The sequence below is a fragment of the Lepus europaeus genome, chromosome 2, assembly GCF_033115175.1.
Source record: "Lepus europaeus isolate LE1 chromosome 2, mLepTim1.pri, whole genome shotgun sequence".
Taxonomy (NCBI): Eukaryota; Metazoa; Chordata; class Mammalia; order Lagomorpha; family Leporidae; genus Lepus; species Lepus europaeus.
In genome coordinates, this window is record NC_084828.1 from 81398936 (window position 1) to 81424763 (window position 25828).

The following is a 25828-nucleotide window of genomic DNA, read 5'->3' on the forward strand; positions in this document are numbered from 1 at the left end:
GGGTCAGCATGATTTCTCTGCCTGCTGGGGCGCTCTACCCACCACATCCCCAATCTACTCATTGTCTGACTGCTAAACTGTGCTTCAGGACTCAGCACAAACCTCACCTCCTCTATGAGGCCGCCTCCAATCCCCCTCACCACAGGGGCTGCTCCTCAGAGTTCTGTGGCCCCCTCAAGGGGATGTGAGGACAGCTCCTTCGGGAGCATCAGCCTAGTATCCCGTGCCTAGCAAAGACAAATGCTGAGGGGCTGATTGGGACCCATGTCCCCTTGGCCCATAAGGCACCAGCAGAGTCAGAGAGGGCCAGCCAAAGATCAGCACCATTCCCCATGCACTTGTGTCCGTGCCTGCCAGTCTGAAGCCATCACACCTTCCTGAGCTGGACCTCATGCACACCCAGGGGAGTCTCTCTGCTCTCCTGGGTCTCAGCATTGCCCTCCCCACTCAACTTCAGGCTCAGTGGCCAGAACTGGGTATGCCACGTGCCTTTACCCAACCAGCACAGATAGGTCAGGTTTAGTTTCCAACTTTGCCACTTATACCCATCTTGATGAAGACTCTCCTCACCCCCAAATTTTACTTCTTTCTTGAGCAATGCACTGGATCCCTGTCATTGAGCTACACTGAACCTAGGCATGGAGAGGCATCTTCCTGGCTCATAAATTATCACTGGAATAATCTGACCATCTGAGGAATCCTGTATCAGTCAGGATTTTGATCAGGAAAAAGCATACCTCCCCCCCCTTTAATGCTATATTTGTAGGACCCTTCAGGCTGACAGAATCATCAGGGAGCTAAAAGTTCAGGTTTGGAGAAAGGCAGGACAGGAGCCTGGAGGCACACCCAGGTTCTTCAGCGGGATCAGTCTGCCAGGATGCTCCTGCACCTGCCACCTGCAGAGGAACTCTCATCATTTCTTTAAAAAAATTTACTTACTTACTTTTTTTTTAATTTGAAAGACAGACACTCAGAGAGAGCTTCCATCCTCTAGTTCACTCCCCCAAATGCCTGAAACAGCAGATGCTAGGCCAGGAAAAAGCCAGATGTCTGGAAATCAACCCAAGTCTCCTGCACAGGTGGCAGGCACCCAAGTACTCGGGTCATCACCTGCTGACGCCCAGGGCGCACATTAGCAGGCAGCTGGAATGGAGAGCACAGGGAGCTGGGACTTGAACCCAGCACACAGAGAGGGATGTGCGACTTAACTGCTGTGCCCAATGCCCACTCCTCACCACCTCTCTCTTTTTGCCTCATTAATTACAGTTGAAGCATCTGATGACCTAGTCTAGGTCAGGTGCCCTACCAGGGCTGCGAAGGGACAGGCAGGAGAGGGTTTGGTCCTCTGGGCTGCTGTGATAATAAATGGGTCACTCCCTCCCTTCAAGGTGATATGTAATGCAGATCACCTGCAGTGGACAGGGGCTTGATGGACAAAAACTCACATCCACTACAGAGCCTGTCTTGTCTTTAATTCAGAGTGGGTTGCTTTGCCCTACAGAAATGCAGGCTCTTGTTTTTATCCCCTTTAAGCTCACTTGTCTCAACTCTTCACCGACCATTTTATTACTTGACATACACTGCTCTGATGGTGTTTTGTTATCTTTCACCCTGGGGATAGTTCATTAGCTCTCGGCTTATCTTGGTGCACAAGCGCCCCTTAAGTGAAGATGCGTATCATGCATCCTGGCCCCTGCCTCGCAGCACCTGACACACAGCCGGGCAAACAGTGCTAAGCAGCTGAATTAATGAGGCCTCATAACTTCACTGTGATCCATGCCCTCAAGGTTTCATAAACTGCTAGATAAACTGGTCCCATGATCAATCCTTGGTGTAGTCTGAGGTGTGATCATTCATTTATCACCTTGCTTTCTGTCTTCTCTACCCAATCCATCCTATGTGGACTGTTTTTTTGTTTGTTTTTATAAGCAGACAGACTCCATGACAGAATTTTATTATTAGCTTTTTGAAAATGTAACTCTGTAGGGGTCCACTCTAGCAACAGGTGAGAATCATCCCAGGCTCTTGATCTCATTAGTATGGAATGGGACACAGACATCGTGGAGTCTTTTAAAGCCCCCAGGTGACTGCAATGTGCAGAAGGCTGCGGGGAGAGAGGGAGATGTCCACTGAGCAGCTCATGGGAACCAGTGCTGAGGGAAGCAGTCAGAGGCCAGCCCTGCCTGTGCCCCACGGTGATACTCCTGGCACACAGATAGATGCAGCCTCACTTCAGGCCTCAGGAAAGCTCAGAGATGGGCTCAGAACTGAGGCCATAGTTAGGACGTGAAGCTGAGCTGCGTGACTTGCTAAAGCCATATCAGGATGGGAGACTGCGTCCTGTGTCCAATAGAGACTCTGTCCTTGCCCCTCCAGCCTCGTTGCTGCAGCCTTCCATTCTCTAGGTACCGGCAGTGAAATCATTTGCGGTCCAACTTACTACTGGAGAACAGTGCCTGCTATTGCTGCCAGGCCAGACCCGACAAGGGACATTTTAGATGCTCGAGGAAAGAAGAAAGCTCTGGAGGAAAGTCCTGTGTGCCCCCTTTTGGAGGAGTTGGGGGAGGGGCACCTGACATTAGGGCGCTGCTATTTTGGAGCTGCCATGGTTGGTTCCTTTACTGTGTACTCACTTGCTGCACCTGCTCCTGTTTGCCACTGAGAACTAAGAACAGCAGCTTGCTTCCTTTTTTCTTTATAGACTTTCTAATAATTCATCCCAAGGAAATAATATCATCCTCTCCAAAAACTAAATCTCCACCTTTTATCCTAGAGTGTGCATGTGCCCAAATATTACCGGTGGGCCTGATTTAACAGGTGCCCCCAACTGGCAACAGCTTGCCTATCCGTCTTGCCATCTGGGGCAGGTGGCAATCCTGGGTCCACGTGTTGATTATCCAGTGTGGGGTTTCACCCTCAGAAACTGCTGTGCTGTCTCGGAAGAAGTCTGCCTTCTCTGGACACCAGGCTGCCTGCCCCACCAGGGGTCCATTCTGAATGTTGTGCACAAAGCAGGGGAGCAGAGGAGAGACGAGCCCAGCGGGGCATAATTTTCCTCATTCCATCCACATCAGAGTCCCTGATGGCTGAGAGGATTTCTCTGAAGGAAGCTGCTGGGAAGGAAGCAGTTTCAGAAGACCAAGCCAGCCAGCCACTGCAGAGTTGCAGACAAGCGGCGGTCAGTTCTCCGTGGTCAAACGATCCTTCCCTCTGTAACGGCCCCCAGAGGCCTCCAGTTCCTCTAATGCAGGCAAGCTTCTCATTCCACAACTGGAGAAAAGGCCCTCGGGAGATGAAACTCCAGACAGAAACGTGCATGTGGGTACAAAGACAGACACAGGTTCCTTCCCCCAGAGCAAGCCTCGCTGCCTGGGGTCAGCTCCGGTACTGCCTGATCTGCTCCCTGTGTCAGCCTACAGGCAAGACCCTTGAAAACAAACATCACCTCTGCATGAGTCTACCCGACTTACAAGGAAATCCGTGCTAACAGTTTATGGGTGCCTGCATCTCATATCTAGAGTACCTGGTTTGAGTCCTGGCTTCACTCCAGATTCCAGCTTTCTGCGAATGTGCACCTTGAGGCTGGTGATGACTCAAGTGCTTGGGCTCCTCCCACCTACGTGGGAAACCAGGCTCCTGGCTTTGGCCTGGTCCAGCCCTGGCTGTTGCTTACATCTGGGGAGTGAACCAGCATATGGAAGATTTCTCTCTCTCTCTCTCTGCCTTTCAAATAAAGTGAAGATCATTAAATAAGAAATTGTTTTCGAAAGTGAGTGCTGAGTTCCCTGCCGCAGTATGTCCTGAGCACTGGCCCTCTCAGGCAGGCTGCTCCACACAGCCTCACCCCACGAGAACATAGCACTGTCTCCTAAAACACAAGCAGGGGCCGGTGCCGTGGCTTAACAGGCTAATCCTCTGCCTTGCGGCGCCAGCACACCGGATTCTAGTCCCGGTTGGGGCGCCGGATTCTATCCCGGTTGCCCCTCTTCCAGGCCAGCTCTCTGCTGTGGCCCAGGAGTGCAGTGGAGGATGGCCCAAGTGCTTGGGCCCTGCACCCCATGGGAGACCAGGAGAAGCACCTGGCTCCTGCCTTCGGATCAGCGAGATGTGCTGGCCGCAGCGGCCATTGGAGGGTGAACCAACGGCAAAAAGAAAAGGAAGACCTTCCTCTCTGTCTCTCTCTCTCACTATCCACTCTGCCTGTCAAAAAAAAAAAAAAAAAAAAAACCACACAAGCAGGGAGACTCAGCGAGACTCAGGCTGAGGGCCTGGCAGAGAAAGGCAGGGCAGCAGGGGCCCCTCTGATCCCCATCAGAGACAGGCAGCTGGGTGGGGAGGGAGTTTCTCTTCTCTGACGGGAATCACAAGGCCTGCTTTTCCTCCAGGAAACTAAGGAAAGTAGTTTTGGGGGATTTCCAGAAAAAATGTTTGGAAATTTTATTCTTGGAGGGTCAAGTGATGCCAAACAAGTGTCCTTGAATCACATGACCTCCAGCTGGCTAGCAGCAATCAGGAACACAAGGAATTCACTCATCCTGGAGCCCGGGATTCTCAGGGCAACCAGAAAGCTGAGGGTTGTTGGGGACAGGGCAGGCCCTCCTGCCATGTCTTTCACTGCCAGGCATTCACCCTAGTGCTGGACTCCTTTGTATCACTCCACCTCCCTGCCCCCTTTTCTGTCCCTCAGCCTCCTCCTTTCTTGCTTCTTGTGACTGGCAGTTTCTGGTTTGGGTGGAAAGTGAACCAACTGGCAAAACACAGGAGTTGGGGCTGGCATTATGGGATACTGAGTTAAGCTGCTGTCTATGATGCTGACATCCCATGTGGGTGCTGGTTTGAGTCTGGCTGCTCCACTTCTGATCCAGTTCCCTACTAACGTGCCTGGGAAAGTAGCAGCAGATGGCCCAAGTTCATGGGCCCCTGCCGCCCATGTGGGAGATCCAGATGAAGCTCCTGGCTCCTGGCTTTGGCCTGGCCCAGCCGGACCCATTGTGGCCATTTGGGGAGTGACCCAATGGATGGAAGATTCTCTCTCTCTCTCTCTGTAACTCTGCCTTTCAAATAAATCTTTTTAAAAACACAGGGCTTATGAGCTGAGAGTTTGGGTGGCTTTTTTTTTTTTTTTTTTTGTATTTCTGTCCTGATTTTTGACATGGAAATGGCTCTAGTCTCTAGTTACCTGCAGCCATGTGCCTCCCTGGGTACTGGGACTGGTTCCTAGGGCTCCATAAACAGAAGCTGTAAGTTTCCCACCAGTTCTGAGCCCCAGGACTGAAGTCCTGGGCTTAAGACCATGTGTTCTCCCAGACGGAATGCAAGGGGGAGGCAGCCTGGCTGGTGGGAGCAGCGACCCAGCTGACCAAGTGAGCCCTCTGGGCAGCACAGGACTCACACACCTTCTCAGCTATCAGGAAGTCATAGCGAAGAGCCTCTCGGGTGCAGACGGCGCCCAGCAGGAGAACGAAGACGACGTACAGAAACCACCTGTAAAACCCAAGAGCACAGCAGAACTGCCACCAGCCCCTCCCAAGCCCACCCCAACCTCATACCACTCCACCTCTGGTTTCCTGTGGGGACTGACTCAAAACTACAGAGATAAGCCAGTTACCAGGCCTCCCCAGTTGGCTGGCGTGAGGGATCTTTTTCTACTTTTTCTCCTCTAACATAGTTTGTACCAAAATGGAAAAAAAAAAAAAAAAAAAAAGCATCATTGCTTTCTCTTTTTCTTATATTAAAAGAAGAAAAAGTTGGCCAGCATTGTGGTGTACCAGGTTAAGCCTCAGCCTGCAACACCAGCGTCCCATGTGGGCATCGGTTTGAAATCTGGCTGCTCTGCTTTTGATCCAGCTCCCTGCTAATGTACCTGGGAAAGCAGCAGAAGATGGCGCAAGTCCTTAGGGCCCTGTACCAAGGGGAGAGCCAAACATGGGAGACCCAGAAGAAGCTCCTGGCTCCTGACTTCAGCATGACCTAGCCCCAGCCATTGTAGCCATCTGAGAAATAAGCTACTGGCTGGAAGATTATTTTCTCTCTATCTCAGTCTCTCCTCCTCCCTCTGTAACTCTTCCTTTCAAATAAATAAGAAATAAATCTTTTTTAAAGAAAAAAAAGAAGAAGAAAAACACACAAAGGGTCAGGGGAGGGAAATTAAGAGGCTAATCGGCCCCTGTGTTAGGATTTGGGGCAGCCACACACTCACTCCTCCCCGAGCAGAAAAACAAGTTGATGACCTTTTGGGCCTCTCAGTTCTGTTGGTTTTTGGAGCACAGATAATAGAAAGGAAAAAAAGTATATAAAGGTACAGTGGGCTGGCTGTGTCCCCAAGATGCCCATTAATCTTTTTTTTTTCTTTTTTACAATTTATTTATCTACTTGAAAAAGAGAGTTACAAGGAGACACAGGAGGAGACAGAGAGAGGGGTCTTCTATCTGCCAGTTCACTCCTCAAATGGCCACAATGGCTTCAGCTGGGCTAGTCTGAATTCAGGAGCCAGGAGATTCTTCCAGGTCTCCCAGTAGGTGCAGGGGCTCAAACACTTGGGCCACCTTCTGCTGCTTTCCCAGGGAGCAGGATCAGAAGTGGAGCAGCCAGGACTTGAACCTGCGCCCACATGGGATGCTTGTGCCACAGGCAGTGGCTTTACTCATAATGCCACAGTAATCTTGAACAAGCACATGACCCCTGTGTGACTTCTGGTGACCACCTGGGCAGTGGCTGGGTAGGCCAAAGGTTCCTCCCAGGACGTCCCAAGGATCACCAAAACCAAGGCAGGGTTCCCACATAGAACCCACTTCCTTTTCTTTCCTCCCCAAACTCAACTGTACCTCTGTTGTCTTCATTTTGCTCCCATTGCTATTGCCTTATTTTGTACAAGACAGCCTGGTGTATGTGCCTGGCTGGTTGCGACAGTGCAACTGCAGTAAGCAAACAGCAGACTCAGTACTTGTGATACAGATGCCTTTAAAACAATCACAACTGGAGCTGGTGTTGTGGTTCAGTGGGTTGAACTACCACTTGCAATGCTGGCATCCCACATGGGAGTACTGATTTGAGTTCTGGCTGGTCTGCTTCCCATCCAGCTTTCTAGAAATGTACCTGGGAAAGTGGCAGAAGATGACCCAAGTACCTAGGGCTCTGTCCAGATGCAATTCCGGACTCCTGGTTGTTGGAGCCATTTGGGAAGTAAACCAACAGATGGAATATCTCTATCACTCTACTTTTCAAATAAATAAATTTTTAAACAATATCACAGTTTAAATAACTTCTTTAACTTCTCAACTCACTGTCATGTCTATGATCTCACTGCCTTGTCACACCTACCCAGTCAAGGGCAGCAAAACTTTTTGTGGCACAAGAGAAAAACAAACAATCCTAGCAGGCCAGAAACAGACCCAAAGGCTGGCCAGCCTCATAGTAGCAGTGGCACAAGGTGAACTAAAGACCCAGAAGCTGGAGGGTCCTGGGGAGATGGAGGGGAGGCCAGCTGGGGGCAGCAGGAGAGCCAGTGTCTCTGGGCCTGGCCTGTAGCTTCACACACAGCCAGTGAGGCACACAGATCATCACTACTCCACTTTCCTAGAAAAGGAAATGGAAGCTCAGAGAGCTAAGTGAGGTGCCAGAGTCACACAGCTCATCAGCGGCAGAGCTGAGATGCAAACCTTCATCTGTCTAATGGCAAAGCTCTTCCTCCTGTGTTCCCTCCAATAATCCTGGAAATGCAATGGTTAAGAAAAATCTCAACTTCAAAGTAGAGGTGTGGAAGGGGGGCTGGAGGCTGAGGAAAAGGCTGGGTCTGTGATCTGCATTCCCGCCACTCCTCCCAGGCAGGGCTATGAAAGGGCAGTGTCTGAACGCACCAGACGGGAATTTTCCAGCCCACCGAGTGTTAAAAGGAGGATCAGGGTATGAAATAGACCGGTCACAGTCGGCGCGCTCTCGGAACAAAGGGGGCAATCCCTTCTTCAGCCTGGGGTTTTCACTCCCACTCTGCAGCTCGAACCGATCACCACGCGGGGGACTTACGAGATGCCAACTGCTGCCAGCGAGCCGAGCGGGATGCTGGCGGCCGGCTCCCTGAGGTCGCCCCCCATGTTGAAGCCAGCCATGACTCCTGGAAGACACACAGGCAGGAGATGGGGTGACAGAGCGACTCCAGGAATCCCTCTCTTCCTCCAGGGCCCTCTCCTGGAAGCTCTCTCATGCCCAGCCCTCCCACCTGCAGCTCTGTGAACAGGCGCTTCTCAATCTCCCCTGGCAACTGGGGAGGCATCTGCGTGGCTGTGAAAGGGGCCTTTGTGGGTGGGGAAGTGTGCACAAGGAAAGCCCTCCCGGCTACAAAAACATCTGATTACTGGTTGCAGAGTAAGGAGGGTGAGGCAGGCATCGTGCACGCACAACAAGCCAGTGCTGCCTGCTCAGCCCTGGCCTTCCCAGCTGGAAGATGCCCCGGAGAGGCTCAGCACTAGCGAGAGGCCTGGCAGTTCCTGTGCAATTTCACTGCTACAGCTACCTGCTCCTTATGCTGCGGGTTCAGGTGCCCTGGAGTTACCAACCACCCTCACAGCTCCTGAGCTACCCAGGGGTTCTAAGGAAACCAAAACCCACTCCTAGGACAGGAATTTGCCATAGAGGTTAAGATGCTGGTTAGGATGCCTACATCTCATATCGCAGTGCCTAGGTTTGACCCCTGACTCCACTCTCCATTCCAGTTTCCTGCTAATGCACACCCTGGAAGACAGAATGTGACAGCTCAAGGACTTAGGTCCCTGCCACACGTGTGGGAGACCCAGACTGAGTTCTCAGCTCCTGGCATAGCCTAGCCCCAGCTGTTGCAGGAATTTAGGGAGTAAATCAGAGGGTGGGAGATCTCTGTCTCCTTTTGTGTCTATCTTGTGGTCTCTCTGCCTTTCAAATAAATAATTGTTTTTAGAAAAACAATCCTGAGGCCGGCACCGTGGCTTAACAGGCTAATCCTCCGCCTTGCGGCACTGGCACACTGGGTTCTAGTCCCGGTTGGGGTGCCGGATTCTATCCCGGTTGCCCCTCTTCCAGGCCAGCTCTCTGCTATGGCCCGGGAAGGCAGTGGAGGATGGCCCAAGTCCTTGGGCCCTGCACCCCATGGGAGACCAGGAGAAGCACCTGGCTCCTGGCTTCAGATCAGCGCAATGCACCGGCCGCAGCGGCCATTGGAGGGTGAATCAACGGCAAAAAGGAAGACCTTTCTCTCTGTCTCTCTCTCTCACTATCCACTCTGCCCGTCAAAAAAAAAAAAAAAAAAAAAAAAGGAAAAACAAAAAACAAAAACAATCCTGATGACTGAGCTGCAGGTTCCTTTCCATCACTACCTCCTTTCCCCAAGAACACAAGTGAAACTGAGTTACTGCATGACAGTGAAGGACCAACAGTACAGTGCCAGGTGATGAGAGTGTGGCCTCCTTCCATCCTGCTAGGGTTTGCATTTGGTGTGAATGTGTCCCCAAAGTGCCCAGGCATTTTTATAATGGAGGCTTGGTCCTCTGCATGGTGACATTAAGAGGTGGTGTGACCTCTCTGAGAGTTCGGGGGGAGGTCATTAGGTCCCCAGGGGCCTTGTCCTAGGAAGGGATTAGTTCTCATGGGAGGGCTAGTATAAAAGAACAAGCCTAGCCTCTCCTGCATCTCTGGCTTCCTGTCTTCACATACTCTCCTTCCCCCCTACAGTGCTCCCACCACTGGGATGCTATTCGTCATAAGAGCCTCAGGCCTCCAAAATTGTGAGCTTGAGTCAACCTCTTGTCCTCCTACATTACCCAGCCCCAGGTCTGTTATGGCAACGGACAACGAATGGAGACACAGACTTAGAGCAGATGCATGTGGGAGCAAGAGGACAGCGTGTTCTGAACATCAGCAAGGGTCCGGCCCCGAGTGCTCTACAGCACAGGGAGACCGGCTATCCTGGCTGGGAAAGCCTCACCCAGGCGGCGGCATCTCGAATGTGGCCTTGAACGAGGGTTTGGATAGGCTCAGGGACAGGAACAGCCTAACACCATCCTGATCAAGGTGTGACCACTTTCAACCTGACAGGTCTGTGTCAGTGCTTTACACGCATTTTTTTTTTTTTTTTAAATCTTGTTTACGCCTCACAACAGCCACATCAGGAAAGTAAAATCATTTCCCCATGTTAGAGAAAAGTGCTCAGTCACAGACTGAGTAAGTGGCCAAGCCAGGGTTCAGTCCTGTCTGACTCTGCAAATGATGCTCCTACAGCCTCTGCTGTAACACTTGGGGGTTCCGGCACAAGGCAGTGAGGAGAAGCTGAGGGCTGGAAATGTAAAGCGGGGCCGCTGCAAAGAGAGCCCAGAGGACGGCCCAACACGGGGGCTGCCTATACTGTGACCCAGCAGTTCCGTTCCTAAGATTCTGTCCAAAGCAAACACTCACAAATATGAGTAAAAAAGTAGTCAAAAATGTGAAAAATACTTGTTTAGAGTAATGAAAATTAAGAACCTAATGTCTAGATAATCAAGGGTTGGCAAAATAAGTGATGATACATCTTTCAATACATGCCACATCTTTGGGATATGTTCTGACACAAAAAGATAATCAAAATCTAGTGTTGTTTTAAGGGGCATAGTGAAAGCAGAACATACAGTATGATCACACTGCTATGTAAAAAACAGATTGATTAATGCATAGAAAAAGGAATCAGAATGTGTTTTGAAGTGTTAACAATATTACTGTTGGGGGAGAGAGGAACAGATCTTTTTTTGTTTGATTGTTTATATTTTCTCAATTTTCTACAGTGGTCATTTTAAAATTTGGGAAAAATCATTTTGAAAGAGTTTTGTTGTTTAAAAAATCATGTTAAAGGGCTAGCACTGTGCCGCAGTGGGTTAAGTTACCATCTGTAGCACTGGCAACCCATATGGCTGCTGGTTCGAGTCCTAGCTGCTCCATTTTTGATCCAGCTCTCTGCTAATGTGCCTGGGAAAGCAGCGGAAGATGGCCCAAGTGCTTGGCCCAGCTCTGGCCATTGCAGCCATTTGGGAAGTGAACCAGTAGATGGAGAACTCTCTCTCTCTAAGTCTGCATTTCAAATAAATAAATAAAATATTTTATAAAGGCATGTTAAGAACACTTGTCATTCCCCTTTTCCCCTACAAGATCATATCAATAGTATCAAGAGGGTAGGAAAGAGGAGAAATAAATAAACGCCCACTGCAAAGAGGATTGGGATGGTAGGATCCTACTGATAAAAGGTTTCCACAAATGTCTGGAACATAGGAAATGGAGAAAATGATATTGAGTGAAAGGGAAGGAAAAGAAAAGCTGGGGAAGCTTCTCTAGGGTTCTGAAGACACTGCCTAAGGAAAACCAGCGCCGCTGGTGTGGAGGCCGGCACCTCAAGTGAGGCTGTACACAGGCACCGGCTCACCCAAATGCAGGCAGCTGCCACCAGGAAACAGCTCTCAGCTCACTACACAGCAAGGGGATGTGTGTCAGTGACCAGGACCCACAGCTTGTGACAAAGACCAGCAATGAACAAGCAAGTGCATAACAGAAATGGAGCACACCAGCTAGAAGAAACGCACATCAGGATCAGGGGAGAATTCTGAAGAAACAGTAATGAGAGACACCAAGAATATTCTATCTGTAACACAAGATGGCCTGAAAAAAAAATTCAAGAAAAAGGAAGAACTTTTGGAAATTAGGAATGAGATCAGGGCCGGCGCCATGGCTCAACAGGCTAATCCTCCGCCTTGCGGCGCCAGCACACTGGGTTCTAGTCCCGGTCGGGGCGCCGGATTCTGTCCCGGTTGCCCCTCTTCCAGGCCAGCTCTCTGCTATGGCCCGGGAGTGCAGTGGAGGATGGCCCAAGTGCTTGGGCCCTGCACCCCATGGGAGACCAGGAAAAGCACCTGGCTTCTGCCTTCGGATCAGTGTGGTGTGCCGGCCGCAGCGCACCAGCTGCGGCGGCCATTGGAGGGTGAACCAATGGCATAAAGGAAGACCTTTCTGTCTCTCTCTCACTGTCCACTCTGCCTGTCAAAAAAAAAAAAAAAAAAAAAAAAAAAAAGAAAGAAAGAAAAAAGAATAAGATCACTAAAACTGAAAATACAATAGATCTGAAAGATACAATTAAGTAAATATCCAAGCACTTAGGGGCCAGTGCTGTGGTGCAGCAGGTTAAGCTGCCACTTAATCATTGGCATCTCATATCTAAGCACCAGTTCAAGTGCCAGATCTTCTGCTTCTGATCCAGCTCTGTGCTAATGTGCTGGGAAAGCAGCAGCAGATGTCTCAGAAATGGAGTAAAGCAGCGGTATAAGAGGTATACCACAGAGAAAAGAGCAGGAATGGAAGCAAAAAGGTGGAGGCTACTGCAAAGGAAATGGACAGTCTGATGTTAAGTGCAACCTTTTGGGAATTAGAAGAAAGACACTATTGAAACTAGGTCATCAAGAATGTCAAGATATGAATATGAAACAAATTAAATAGTGATATGATTTTAAACAACTAATAACATATAAGGACAATTAACTCATTGAGCCATGATACTAGGAACATTCTTCCCTAAATGGCAACTAGGATCACATCTGAATCACATTGAAGGACACTGAATTCTCAGATTGAATTCTCTTCACTGAAAACTGCTGCAGTCATAATAATGTACATATTTATGATTTTTTTAGCTTCTAAAATTAACTTATGCATAAAGCACAGAGGACAAACTATAATTACAATCAGAACACGAATATTATCTATCTTGACCACATGAAAAGGAAGACTATAACGAAAGACTGTTAGGAAGTGAAAAGAAGGAAGAAAAGAGGGCAGAGGAAAACACTAAAACTTTCATCACAGTAATGTGGAAAACCAAACATCAGTCCTATAGTCTTTCACTCAGGCCTGACTTGCATTTGGTGTGCTTCAATTAGTTTAATATGATCACCATGGAAGAAAGGAGATGAGGGTGTGATTATGCCAACAGAGGAGCTCTACCACACTCAACTTGGGTGTCACCCTGGATACTCACCCCACCCTGGAGCACTGACCAGAGCTCCCTGGCCTACCCAGTACATGCCTCTGAATATTCACTGAAAGAGCAGACAGTCCACTAAGCCACAGAGGCACAGTTCAAAGATAAAAGCCATCAGAGGGAAAAACCAACAAGTATATCCAAATGATTAAAACTAAATGCAGAAATCCAAGAAACAAGAATAAGGAAACAACATGAACCCCTCCCAAAGGAACACAACAATACTTCAATATATGTAAAGATGAAAAGATTGATGAAATGCCTGAAACTGAATTCGAAAGACTAATCCTAGGATTACTCAGAAGCAATGAGATGCAAATTCACAAATTAAAGAAATCCATACATGACATGAATGAAAAATTCTCTCATGAAGGTGAGATTTTTTAACAAAAACCAAAATGAAATATTAGAAATGAAGAATTCAGTATATCAGATAAAAAATATAGTGAAAATCCTTAACAACAGACTTGGTGAGGCAGCATAAAGAATACTAAGCTAGAAGACAAATCTTTGGAAATTTTTCAGACTGAAAAAAAAAAAAAGGAAGAGATTAGGAAAACTAAAAACAGTGTTGGAGATATATGGGATACTATCAAATGACCCAACATACGGGACTTAGGAGTTCCTGGTAGTGTGGAGAGGATGGATTAGAAGACCTATTCAGAGAAACAATTACAGAAAATTTCCCTAATTTGGGGAAAGAAAGGGATGTCCAAATACATGAGGTACGTAGAACTCTTTACAGACATGACCAGAAAAGGTCTTCACCATGAAACATTGTAGTCAAGCTTCATCAGTAATAAAACATAAGAAAAGATTCTAAAATGTGCATGAGAAAAATGTCAGGTTACTTTAAGAGGATCTCCAATTAGATTCATAGCTGACTTCTCATCAGAAACCCTACAGGTTAGGAGAGAATGGAGAAACATAGTCCAAGTCTTAAGAGAAAAAAAAATTGTCAACCCAGGATACTGTAACATACAAAGCCCTCATTTATGAATGAAAGAGAAATAAAGACCTTCCATAACAAACAGAAATTGAAAGAATTTGTCACCACTCATCCAGCCTTACAAAAGATGTTTAAGGATATGCTACACAGAGAACTACAGAAAGACAGTTATCATTATGAAAGAATGTAAAGGCAGAAAATCGCCCAGTAAAAGTACAAAGGACATCCAAAACAAACAATGGGAATATTTATGGAACAATGGCAGGGTCAAGTGGTTACTTTTCAATAGTAAGCTTGAATGTAAATGGCCTAAACTCTCCAATTAAAAGATACAGGTTTGCTGAATGGATTGTAAAACATGACCCTTCTATTTTCTGCCTACAAGAAACATATCTCACCAACAAAGATACATACTACTGAAAATGAAAGGATGGGAAAAGATATCCATGCTAACAGAAAGCAAAAAAGAGCAGGTGTAACCATTCTAATATCAGACAAAATAGACTTTAACATAAAAACTGTTAAAAGAGACAAGGGATACAATGATTAAAAAATCTATTCAATAGGAAGATGTGACTATAATAAATATACATGCATCCAATGCCAAGGTGCCTGACTATTTAAAACAAATGTTAATGGATCTAAAGGGAGACATAGACTCCAGCAGGATAGTAATGAGAGACTTCAACACATTACTTTCATCAATGGACAGATCAATCAGACAGAAAAATCAACAAAGAAACAACAGAGCTAATCTACACTATGGATCAAATAGACCTAGCTGATATCTACAGAACCTATCATCCCATCATTGCTGAATACATATTCACTTCATCAGTGTATAAAAATTTCTCTAGAATAGATCAAATGCTAGGTCATAAAGCAAGTCTCAGCAAATTTAAAAAAATTAAAATCATACCATGGATCTTTTCTGACCACAATGGAATGAAGCTAGAAATCAATAACTCAAAAATCTCTAGAACATATACAAACACATGGAGACTGAACAACATGCTTGTGAATGAATAGTGGGTCAGAGAACAAATCAAAAGAGCAATCAAAAAATTTCTGTAAATGAATAAAGATGACAATACAACATATCAAAACTTATGGGCTATAGCAAAAGCGGTGTTAAGAGGGAAGTTAACACCAATTGGTGCCTACATCAAAAAATCAGAAAGGCACCAAATAAATGAGATATCAATGCATCTCAAGGATCTAGAAAAACAACAACAAACTAAACTCAAAATTAGCAGGAGGAAAGAAATAACTAATATTAGAGAATAAACAAAATTGAAACCAATAAAATAATACAAAAGATCAATAAAATGAAGAGCTGGTGTTTTGAGAAAATAAAATTGACACATTGGCCCAACTAACCAAAAAAGAGGAAGCAGACCCAGTCAATGGATTCAGAGATGAAAAAGGAAATGTAACAGGTGGGGCAGGTGCTGTGGTATAGCTGGTAAAGCTGTGGCCTACAGTGCCAGCATCCCATATGGGCGCTGGTTTGAGTCTCGGCTGCTCCACTTCAGATCCAGCTCTCTGCTATGGTCTAGGAAAGCAGTAGAAGATGGCCTAAGTCCTTGGGCCCCTGAACCCACATGGAAACTCAAAAGAAGTTCCTGGCTCCTGGCTTCAGATTGGCGCAGCTCTGGCCATTGTGGCCAATTCGGGAGTGAACCAGCAGATGGAAGATCTCTCTCTCTCTCTCTGCCTCTGCCTCTGCCTCTGCCTCTCCTTTTCTCTCTGTGAAACTCTTTCAAATAAATAAATAAATCTTAGAAAAAAAAACAGACACCACAGAAATAAAAAAGAATCACCAGAAATTACTACAAAGAGCTATATGCCAACAAATCGGAAAATCAAAAAGAAATGGATTCCTAGACACATACAATCTACCAAAACTGATCATGAAGACATAGAGAACTTAAACAGACAATAACCAAGATGTAGACTGAATCAGTAATGAAGACCCTCCCAACAAAGAAAATCTCACGACCAAATGGCTTCACTGCTGAATTCTACATTTAAAGAAGAACTAATCCCAATTCTTCTTAAGCTATTCAAAACAATTGAAATGGAGGGAATCCTCCCAAACTCCTTCTATGAAGCCAGCATGACCTCAATTCCTAAACCAGAAAAAGATACAACAGAGAAAGAGAACTATAGACCAATTTCCCTGATGAACATAGACACAAATATCCTCAACAAAATACTAGTTAATCGAATCTTACACATCAGAAAGATCATTCACTCAGGCCTAAAGGGATTTATCCCTAGTATGCAGGGATGGTCCAACATACACAAATCAATGTGATGCCTCACATTAATGAACTGAAGAACAAAAACCATATTATTATTTTAATAGATGCAGAGAAAACATTTGATAAAATATAACACTTTTTCATGATGAAAACCTTAAGCAAATTGGGTATAGAAGGAAAATTCCTCAATATAATCAAGGCAACTTATTACAAACCCACAGCCAGCATCTTATTGAATGGGGAAAAGTTGGAAGTATTCCCATGATCTGGAACCAGACAAGGATGCCCTCTCTCACCATTGCTATTTAATATAGTTCTGGAAGTTTCAGCCAGAACCATTAGGCAAGAAAAAGAAATCAAAGGGATATAAATCAGAAAGGAGGAAGTCAAACTATCCCTATTTGAAGATGACATGATTCTACATATAAGGGAATCAAAAGACTCCATTAAGAGTCTTCTCATAAAAGAGTTTGATAAAGTGGCAGAATATAAAAATTAACACACAAAAATCAATAGCCTTTCTATAAACAGACAATGCTATGTCTGAGAAACAACTTCTAAGATCAATCCCATTCACAATAGCTACAAAAAAATAATACCTTGGAATAAATTTAACATAGGAGGTCATAGATCTCTATGATGAAAATTATAAAACATATTAAAAAAGAAACATAAGCATAAGACACAAAAAATGAAAAAATCTTGCATTTTCGTGGGTTGGAAGGATTAATATCATCAAAATGTCCATATTACCAAATGTAATTTACAGATTCAATGAGATCCCAATCAAAGCATCAATGATATTCTTCTCAGATCTAAAAAAAAATGATGCTGAAATTCATATGGAAACCCGATAGACCCTGAATAGCTAAAGCAATCTTATACAACAAAAAACAAAGCTGGAGGCATCACAATACCAGATTTCAAGACATACTACAAGGCAGTTATAATCAAAATATCCTGATACTGGCAAAAAAAAAAAAAAAAGATAGATATGTATACCAGTGGAACAGAACAGAAACTCCAGAAATCAATGTATGCACCTACAACCAACTTATCTTTGACAAAGAAGCTAAAATCAATCCCTGGAGCAAAGACAGTCTCTTCAACAAATGGTGCTGAGAAAACTGGATCTTCACATGAAGTATGAAACAAGACACCTATCTTACACCTTACACAAAAAATCCACTCAAAGTGGGTCAAAGACATAAATCTATGACCCAATACCATAAAATTACTATAGAACATTGGGGGAATTCTGTAAGACATTGGTATAGGCAAAAATTTCTTGGAAAAGACCCCAGAAGCACAGGTAATCAAAAACCAAAATTGGCAAATGGGATTACATCAAACTGAGACGCTTCTGCACTGCAAAAGAAAATATTCAGCAAAGTGAAGATACAACGAATAGAATGGGAGAAAATATTTACAAACTATGAAACTGATAAAGGATGGATATCTAGAATCCATAAAGAGCTCAAGAAACCCAACAACAACAAAACAAACAATCCAGTTAATAAATGGGCAAAGGATTTGAACAGGCATTTTTAAAAGAGGAAATTTAAATGACCAACACACACATGAGAAAATGCTCAGGATCACTAGCCACCAAGGAAACGCAAACCAAAACCACAATGGGTTTCACCTCACCCCAGTTAGAATGGCTCTCATACATAAACCAACAAACAACAGATGCTGGCAAGGATGTTGGGGAAAAGGTGCTCTGATCCACTGTTGTAGGGAATGTAAACTGGTGCGGCCACTGTGGAAGACAGTATGGTGACACTTCAGAAATCTGAATATAAACCTGCCATATGACCCAGCCATCCCACTCTTGGGAATTTACCCAAACCGAAAGAAATCATCATATGAAAGAATAATTTGTACTCCCATGTTTATTGCAGCTTAATTCACAATAGCTAAGATATGCAATCAAGCCAGATGTCTATCAACTGAAGACTGGATAAATAAATTATGGTATAAACGGGACCAGTGTTGTGTCTTACTGGGTAAAGCTGCCACCTGCTGTACCAGCATCCCATATATTCACCAGTTAAAGTGCCAGCTGCTCCACTTCCAACCCAGCTCCCTGCTAATGTTCCTGGAAAAGCATCAAAAGATGGCACAAGTGCTCAGGCCCCTGCACCCACATGGGAGACCCGGAAGAAGTTTCTGGCTCCTGGCTTCAAATCTGAACTGTAAATAAATCTTGGTAAAAATGGAGTGGGAAATAGAGTGAGAGGAGGAAGAAGGGTGGGAGCATGGGCAGGAGGAAGGGTAAGGGGAGAAGAATCACTATGTTCCTAAATCTGTATATATATGAAACGCATAAAATTTATATGTTTTAAATAAAATTATTAAATGCTGCTAAAATAATGCTTTCACTATTTTTAAGTAAATTTATAAATAAATAGTTTTGGTGTGTTGTAATTTAAAAAAAAATTTTTTTTTTAAAGAAGATATTGTTCAAAAAGCAGAGAATTGCTACTTGGTTTCACTTGCTACTATTTTAATCAGTTTTTTTGTATGAATAAAAAAATAAAAGTCTGGTATTTTCAATGATACAATGAAATGATAATTGATAAATATATAATTTAACACAATGGTGCTACTTCAATAATTTGTTTTTGTGTTTTAAAATTTCACATGTGGCCGGCGCCGTGGCTCAACAGGCCAATCCTCCGCCTTGCGGCGCCAGCACACCGGGTTCTAGTCCCGGTCGGGGCACCGATCCTGTCCCGGTTGCCCCTCTTCCAGGCCAGCTCTCTGCTGTGGCCAGGGAGTGCAGTGGAGGATGGCCCAAGTGCTTGGGCCCTGCACCTCATGGGAGACCAGGATAAGCCCCTGGCTCCTGCCATCGGAACAGCGCGGTGTGCCGGCCGCAGCGCGCTACCGCGGCGGCCATTGGAGGGTGAACCAACGGCAAAAGGAAGACCTTTCTCTCTGTCTCTCTCTCACTGTCCACTCTGCCTGTCAAAAATTAAAAAAAAAAAAATTTCACATGTGTTTAAAATAAAATAATCCTAGAGTTAAAAAAAATAAGAAAACTTGAAAGGTCATTCAAGCCATACCTTTTGTGCCAGACTTTGGATTTGTTAGGTAGACAAGGAAAAGGTTAGCAACCTTCTATATACCAGCTGCAACTGATTGTAAGTTAACTCTCCACACTCATTTTGTATCTTATCATCATGGAGTTTCTGAGAGTTTGCTCAGAATGGCAAAGAAATTTCCAGTAATACAGAACAATTTGTCTCCATAGTTCCAAAGACTGTTTACTTGTAACCTTAAGTCAAAGAACATTTTTTACTAGGTGTCTGTTCATAACTATGTTCATTTGTAGTTGCAAAGCACATTTTTCTTGCAATTTTGCCCATTAACCTGCTAATAATTAACTTGCTGCAGCCTTTTTTAAAGATTCATTTATTTATTTGAAAGTCAGAGTTACACAGAGAGAAGGAGAGGCAGAAAGAGAGACAGGTCTTCCATCTGCTGGTTCACTCCCCAACCAGCCGCAATGGCCAGAGCTGCACTGATCCGAAGGCAGGAGCCAGGAATTTCCTCCGGGTCTCCCATGTGGGTACAGGGGCCAAAGGACTTGGTCCATCTTCTACTACTTTCCCAGGCCATAGCAGAGAGTGGGATCAGAAGTGGAGCAGCTGGGACTCAAACTGGCACCCATATGGGATGCTGGCTCTACAGGTGGCAGCTTCACCCACAATGCCACAGTGCTGTCCCCTGCAGCTTTCTTGATACTGCTCTACAAACTCAAATACAATAGAATTATGCAGATTCCTCTAAAATTCAGACAATTAAACATTCCTTATACACTTATTTTAAATATAAATAAGACTCGGGTATATTAATCTTAAAACTACATGGAGTCTTACTTTTCCCATGCTAACAGTAAAGAGTGAAGAGACATAACCTACAACTGGTAAAACAATGAGAACTCAGTGTAGTCTGAGTTATCAATGAAATCAAGAAAGTAACTAAAAATAAAATATAACTACCATATTGGAAAGTAAATGGAAAATCATCTACGTAAACTAAACTCTCCTACTGCCTAGCACAGCATCAATAGATAATGCTTTACTTTGATTAAACAAGTTATAGGTAAAAGCTATTGTTGATGATACACAGTTCCCAAGGTACTAAAAATGATTAAAAGTGGTTGTCTGGGGCCAGAGCAGTGGCACAGTAGGTTAATCGTCTGCCTGTGGCATCAGCATCCCATATGGCTGCCGGTTCCTGTCCCGGCTGCTTCACTTCCAATCTAGCTCTCTGCTGTGGCCTGGGATAGCAGTGGAGGATGGCCCAGGTCCTTGGGCCCCTGCACCCACATGGGAGACCGGGAAGAAGTGCCTGCTCCTGGTTTTGGATAGGCGCAGCTCCAGCCATTGCGGCCATTTGGGGAGTGAACCAACGGAAAGAAGACCTTTCTGTCTCTCCCTCTCATTGTCTGTAACTCTATCTCTCAAATAAAATAAATAAAAAATCTTTAAAAAAAAAAGTGGTTGCCCTTTTTGGTTGTTTAGTCTAGTGGCTAAGAAACCCACATTCAACATCATGTGCCTAGGTTCAGTATCCAGCTCCAGCTCTTGATTCCGGCTTCTGGCTAATGCAGACCCTGGGCGGCAGTGATGATGGCTCAAGTGACTGAGTTCCTGCCAGCTGTGTGGCAGACTTCAACTGAATTTCCCCATCCCCAAGCCCATCCCGGTGCAGGCATCTGGGGAGTGCACCAATGGATGGGAGATCTCTCTGTCTCTCAAATGGATACATTTTTTAAAGTGATTGCCCTCTGGATATCTGGGGAGTTGAAGGGTGTGGTGCGAGAGCACAGTTTTGTATTAAGAGCTTCTCTATACTTTTTAAAAACACTGTACAGATCTTATTTGGGTCAAAAAGAGGAATATCCATAACCTACTTTTCTTCCAGTGCTCCCAGGGCCAGGTCCTGTCACTGAGAAGGGTTGGGACTCTGCTGCTTGCTACCAGGACAATCTGATGCCAAGGCATCCCTGGCTGCACCTCCATGCTTACCAAACTCCAGCTCCATCCAGCAATGCCACCCCTTCCCAACCCACCCAAATTCTGACCTTATACCAAGGCTCCCACCTGTCACCCTGCTTACAGGCGCTATGCCTTGGCAAGCTCCTTGTTCTGCCCCCAGGCAATTTTCTGCCCATTCAGCTTTGTGAGCTTAAACACTACTCTTTATTCCTTGCCATTTGTATACCACCTCTGGGTTGCCAAGTCACGGTGTCCACCTTCCTTCAGGTCATTTACAAAGGTCATCAAGTAAATGAAGACCCACGAGAATCCAGGGCTATGTATATGCTTCCGCCGCGGAGAGTCACACATTCATCCCGACTGCTTCCTGCTTCTAACCAGCTTCTGAATCCATAACGCCTTCTCCTCTCCCCACTTCCTGCACACAGACCCTCCTAGCTGGCCTGTGTGGGAGTCCCACGCTAGGATACTGGTCAGTGGGGGAAGAAAGGACTGACCCGACAACCAGACTGGATTTGGCTTTTAAGACGAAGAGTGAAGCTAGGAAGCAGACAGTGTGCTGTGGACACGAAGGGCCAGAGGAGGCAGGGAGATGGAGGCAACCGGCCCAGGTCGGAAGCCCAGCAGGCGATTCCTGGTGGGGCCATAGAGCGACTGTGGCTCTGCTGTCAAGGTGCACTCTTGCACGTTGTGGCTGCCACTTCCAGAATCCCATGCTTAACTCACTGCCCAATTCCTGAACAGATGTCCTCTAGTTCTGGTGACTGTAAATGCCTTGCTTGCTAGGTAGATCAGAAACAATTATTTTTGATTTAGTATTTTTTCACTCATTCTTGTCAAACACTACAGAGATCTCTGCTTTGTTTTCTTTCTGCTTCTGGTGCAATTTTAAAATACGATCATTAATGTTGGAGCTGGATTTAGGGTCGATGCAGTAGAACAAGTATTATTTCCTAGAGCACTCATATCCAGTTTTGTTTTGTTTTTTTAATAAAAATTACATTTGAAAAGCAAGTTCAGGGCAGACATCTGGCCATCAAGATGTCACTTGGGACACTCATGTTCCACATCACAGTGCCTAGTTTCAAGTCCTGTCTCTGCTCCTGATTCCAGCTTCCTACCAGTGCACATCCTGCTATGCAGCAGGTGACGGCTCAGGTAGCTGGTTCCCTACCACTCACACATGATATCCAGATGGAGTTCCTGGCTCCGGGCTTGGCCTGGCCCAGCCCTGGCTGTTATGGGCATTTTAGGGGAGTGAACCAGGAGATATCTTTCTCGCACGCGCTCTCACGTTCTCTCACTCTCTCTTTCAAGTAAATTAAATAAAAATTAAAAATAAGTTCCACCATGGGAGGAGGAAATTGAGGAAAATCTTGATTAGAACAGATTGGAAACTTTCACTGCAGGACTTACTAGTACTTGAAAGATGTTAAAGCTCCTTATTTTTCTCTAAGAATAGAAACACAGCACATAGCATTTCTCAAAACATGTTTGACATTAAAAAAAATTTTTTTTAAAAAAAGGTGAAATACTTTGTTCATGATGAGAGCTCTGCAGTGCAGTCTGGGAAACACTAAATATCCTCCTTGGTCTTTATACTTTGGTATACTTTATACTTTTGGTATACTTTATACTTTATACATTTGGTCTTTATACTTTTCTTGGTAAGCTTACACATATTGTTTGAGGTGGCTATTTGGAATCAATGATTCTTTTGTTTTTAACTTTTATTTGAAAGACAGAGGGACAGAGAAAGTTAGAGATTTTCCATCCCCTGGCTTATTCTCCAAATGCCCACAGCAGCTAGGTATGGGCCAGAATGAAGCCCGGAGCCCAAAATTCAGTCTAGGTCTCCCAAATGGGTAGGAGGGACCCAACTACTTGAGCCATCACCTGCTGCCTCCCAGGGTGCACATCAGTAGGAAGCTGGAATGAGAAGCAGAGCTGAGACCTGAACCCAGACACTCTAGTATGGGATGCAGGCAACTCAAGTGACGTCTTAACAGCTCCACCAAACACCTGCCTCTACAATCAATGATTCTTAGAGCTGGAAGGTGTCCTGGAGATCCTCTACTCCAACCTTTTATTTTACACACTTGGAAACTGAGGCCCAAAGAGAAAGCAATTTTCCTCAAGTTTCTGAGCTGATTGCTAACAGAACCAGCACTAATCTTCAAGTTTCCTGATTCTCACATTTCTCTGTCTAAAAGGAAGTAACTACATGGTTAATTTGGGTTGCATCCCCTACAAGAAGGTTGAACCCAGCAGTTACAATCAACACTACACATTGGTTTACTCATAGGTTCTTCCTTCACCAGTTCCAACTGACTAGTCCATCCCTGGTTGACGGCATTTCCCCTCCTCATGGGTCTCAAACCATCAATTCCAGGAAGCAGTTAAATGCTTTCCCCAAAATCCATTTTGTCCTTCTATAATGGTGATGCTGTGGTCTGCACATTGTTATGAGGCTTGGGTAAACAGCTTCCTTAATCTGATCGAGGCCTGCTGGCTCTGGGGCCTCCACAGTGTCTCAGTTTTAATTTCTAAGTAAGAGGGCATAGGCTACCACGTTGCCTGGGTTTATGAGCTACACCTCCAGCACCATCCATAGCTCTCTCCACACTGACATCCAGGTGAACAGGGGGCTTGGGTTAGTGCCCTGGCTCCAAGACAACAAACATGGATGGCCAAGAAAAGAACCAAGCCCTTATAGGTCTCAAAAATAAGTCTTTGGATAAAATAATCAGTGCAAATGTCAAATGGGTCCTTACCAACATTGGCTAAGTAGTAGGGCATCTCTTTTCTCTCCCTGACTCAGCCAACCATGGAGTCCATCAAAGTTTTACTTATTGTCAAGGGCCACAAACCTACTTCCCTCCCTGTTTTCTTTTTTATTCCTGAAAATGGGGATTAGTAAAAGAGAAGAAAATTTCATGATGCTTTTTCTAGGCATGTCTGTCCCCTATTAGTTCATTTAAGGAAAATTTACTTTCTCAAGGAACTTGCAAGCTTCCTTTTGGGGACTTTTCAATTAAAAATCTGTGTCCTTTGACACGCTTCAACTTTTTTTTTAACTCTTTATTTCATTTTTAAAAAGTCTTTTATTTATATAAGGTGAACAAGTATCATGTGTTTCATATGTACAGGTTTTAGAGAATAATGGTACTTCTCACCCTATCCTTCCTCCCGTCCGTGCTACCACCCTCCCTCCTCCTTCCTTTCTTATTTTAATTTTTATGACAACATACCTTCAGTTTATTTTATAATCACAAGCTCAACCTTCCACCAAATGAAGAATTCAATGAGTAGTAAGTAGAAAAACCACTGTACCACATTTTTCTTTCCAGTTATAGCTTGTTTTTCTGTTGCCTGCTTTCCAAAATTCATAAATTTATTTTCCTTTTTTATAAAGGTAGAATATGAATGTATCAGAATGCCCAAATCTTATCTGCTACCTTTTCCTGTTGTTGAAAAATGGAGAGCCGGCGCCGCGGCTCACTAGGCTAATCCTCCGCCTTGCGGCACCGGCACACCGGGTTCTAGTCCCGGTCGGGGCACCGATCCTGTCCCGGTTGCCCCTCTTCCAGGCCAGCTCTCTGCTGTGGCCAGGGAGTGCAGTGGAGGATGGCCCAAGTGCTTGGGCCCTGCACCCCATGGGAGACCAGGAGAAGCACCTGGCTCCTGCCATCGGATCAGCGCGGTGCGCCGGCCGCAGCGCGCCAACCGTGGCGGCCACTGGAGGGTGAACCAACGGCAAAGGAAGACCTTTCTCTCTGTCTCTCTCTCTCACTGTCCACTCTGCCTGTCAAAAAAAAAAAAAAGAAAAATGGAATCACAGGCATCATGGTGCAGTGGGTTAAGCCACTGTGTGCTGCCAGCATTTCATTTCAGAGTGCCAGTTTGAGCCCTGGCTGCTCCACTTCTCTTCCAGGTCCCTGCCAATGCCTCTGGGAAAGCAGCAGAAGATGGTACAAGCACGAGTTCTTGCCATCCACATGGGAAACTTGGATGGAGTGCCTGGCTCCTTGCTTCAACCTGGCCCAGCACTAGCTGTTGTAGCCGTATGGGAGAGAACCAGCAGATGGAAGATCTCTCTTTCCTTCCCTCACTCACTCTACCTTTCATGTAAGTAAATCTTTTTTTAAATAAAGGAATCCTTTACTGTTTGGAAGCAAGTTCTCAGTCTTGGTTTCTTTATCTGCAAATGAAGATAATTCTTGTATTACTTGTATTGTTGTTATTACAACAATATACCTGAGAGAAGTTACTTATGAAGGAAGCCGGTTTATTCTGGCTCACAGTTTTGGAGGTTCACAGTCCAAGAGCGTTTAACCATCTGGTGAGGCTGAGGGACAGCAATGGTGAAGTGCATGCACAGGAAGGATCGCATGGCAAACCAGGAAGCAGATAGCAGCTGGGTCTGACTTAGGCTTTTATAACCAATCCTCTTGCAAGCAGAACTTCCTTCCAGTGACATGCCCCCAGTGACCTTAGGCCCTCCCATCAGGTCCACTCCAAGACACCATAATTGTACTGAGTTTCTAACTTCTTGAACATCAGTTCATGACTTTGGGATTTA

General features: G+C 45.2%; 1 protein-coding gene across 1 annotated transcript in view; it reads right to left on the reverse strand.

Moving 5' to 3' along the window:
• The window catches only part of SLC12A8 (solute carrier family 12 member 8), a 179112-nt gene that overhangs the window by 43118 nt on the left and 110166 nt on the right, over nucleotides 1–25828 (reverse strand). Inside the window, exons 6-7 of the mRNA XM_062181070.1 lie at nucleotides 8023–8110; nucleotides 5397–5484 (exon numbers count right to left, since the gene is read on the reverse strand). Coding sequence (XP_062037054.1) covers nucleotides 5397–5484; nucleotides 8023–8110 — 176 coding nt within the window. The remainder of the gene's footprint in view (nucleotides 1–5396; nucleotides 5485–8022; nucleotides 8111–25828) is intronic.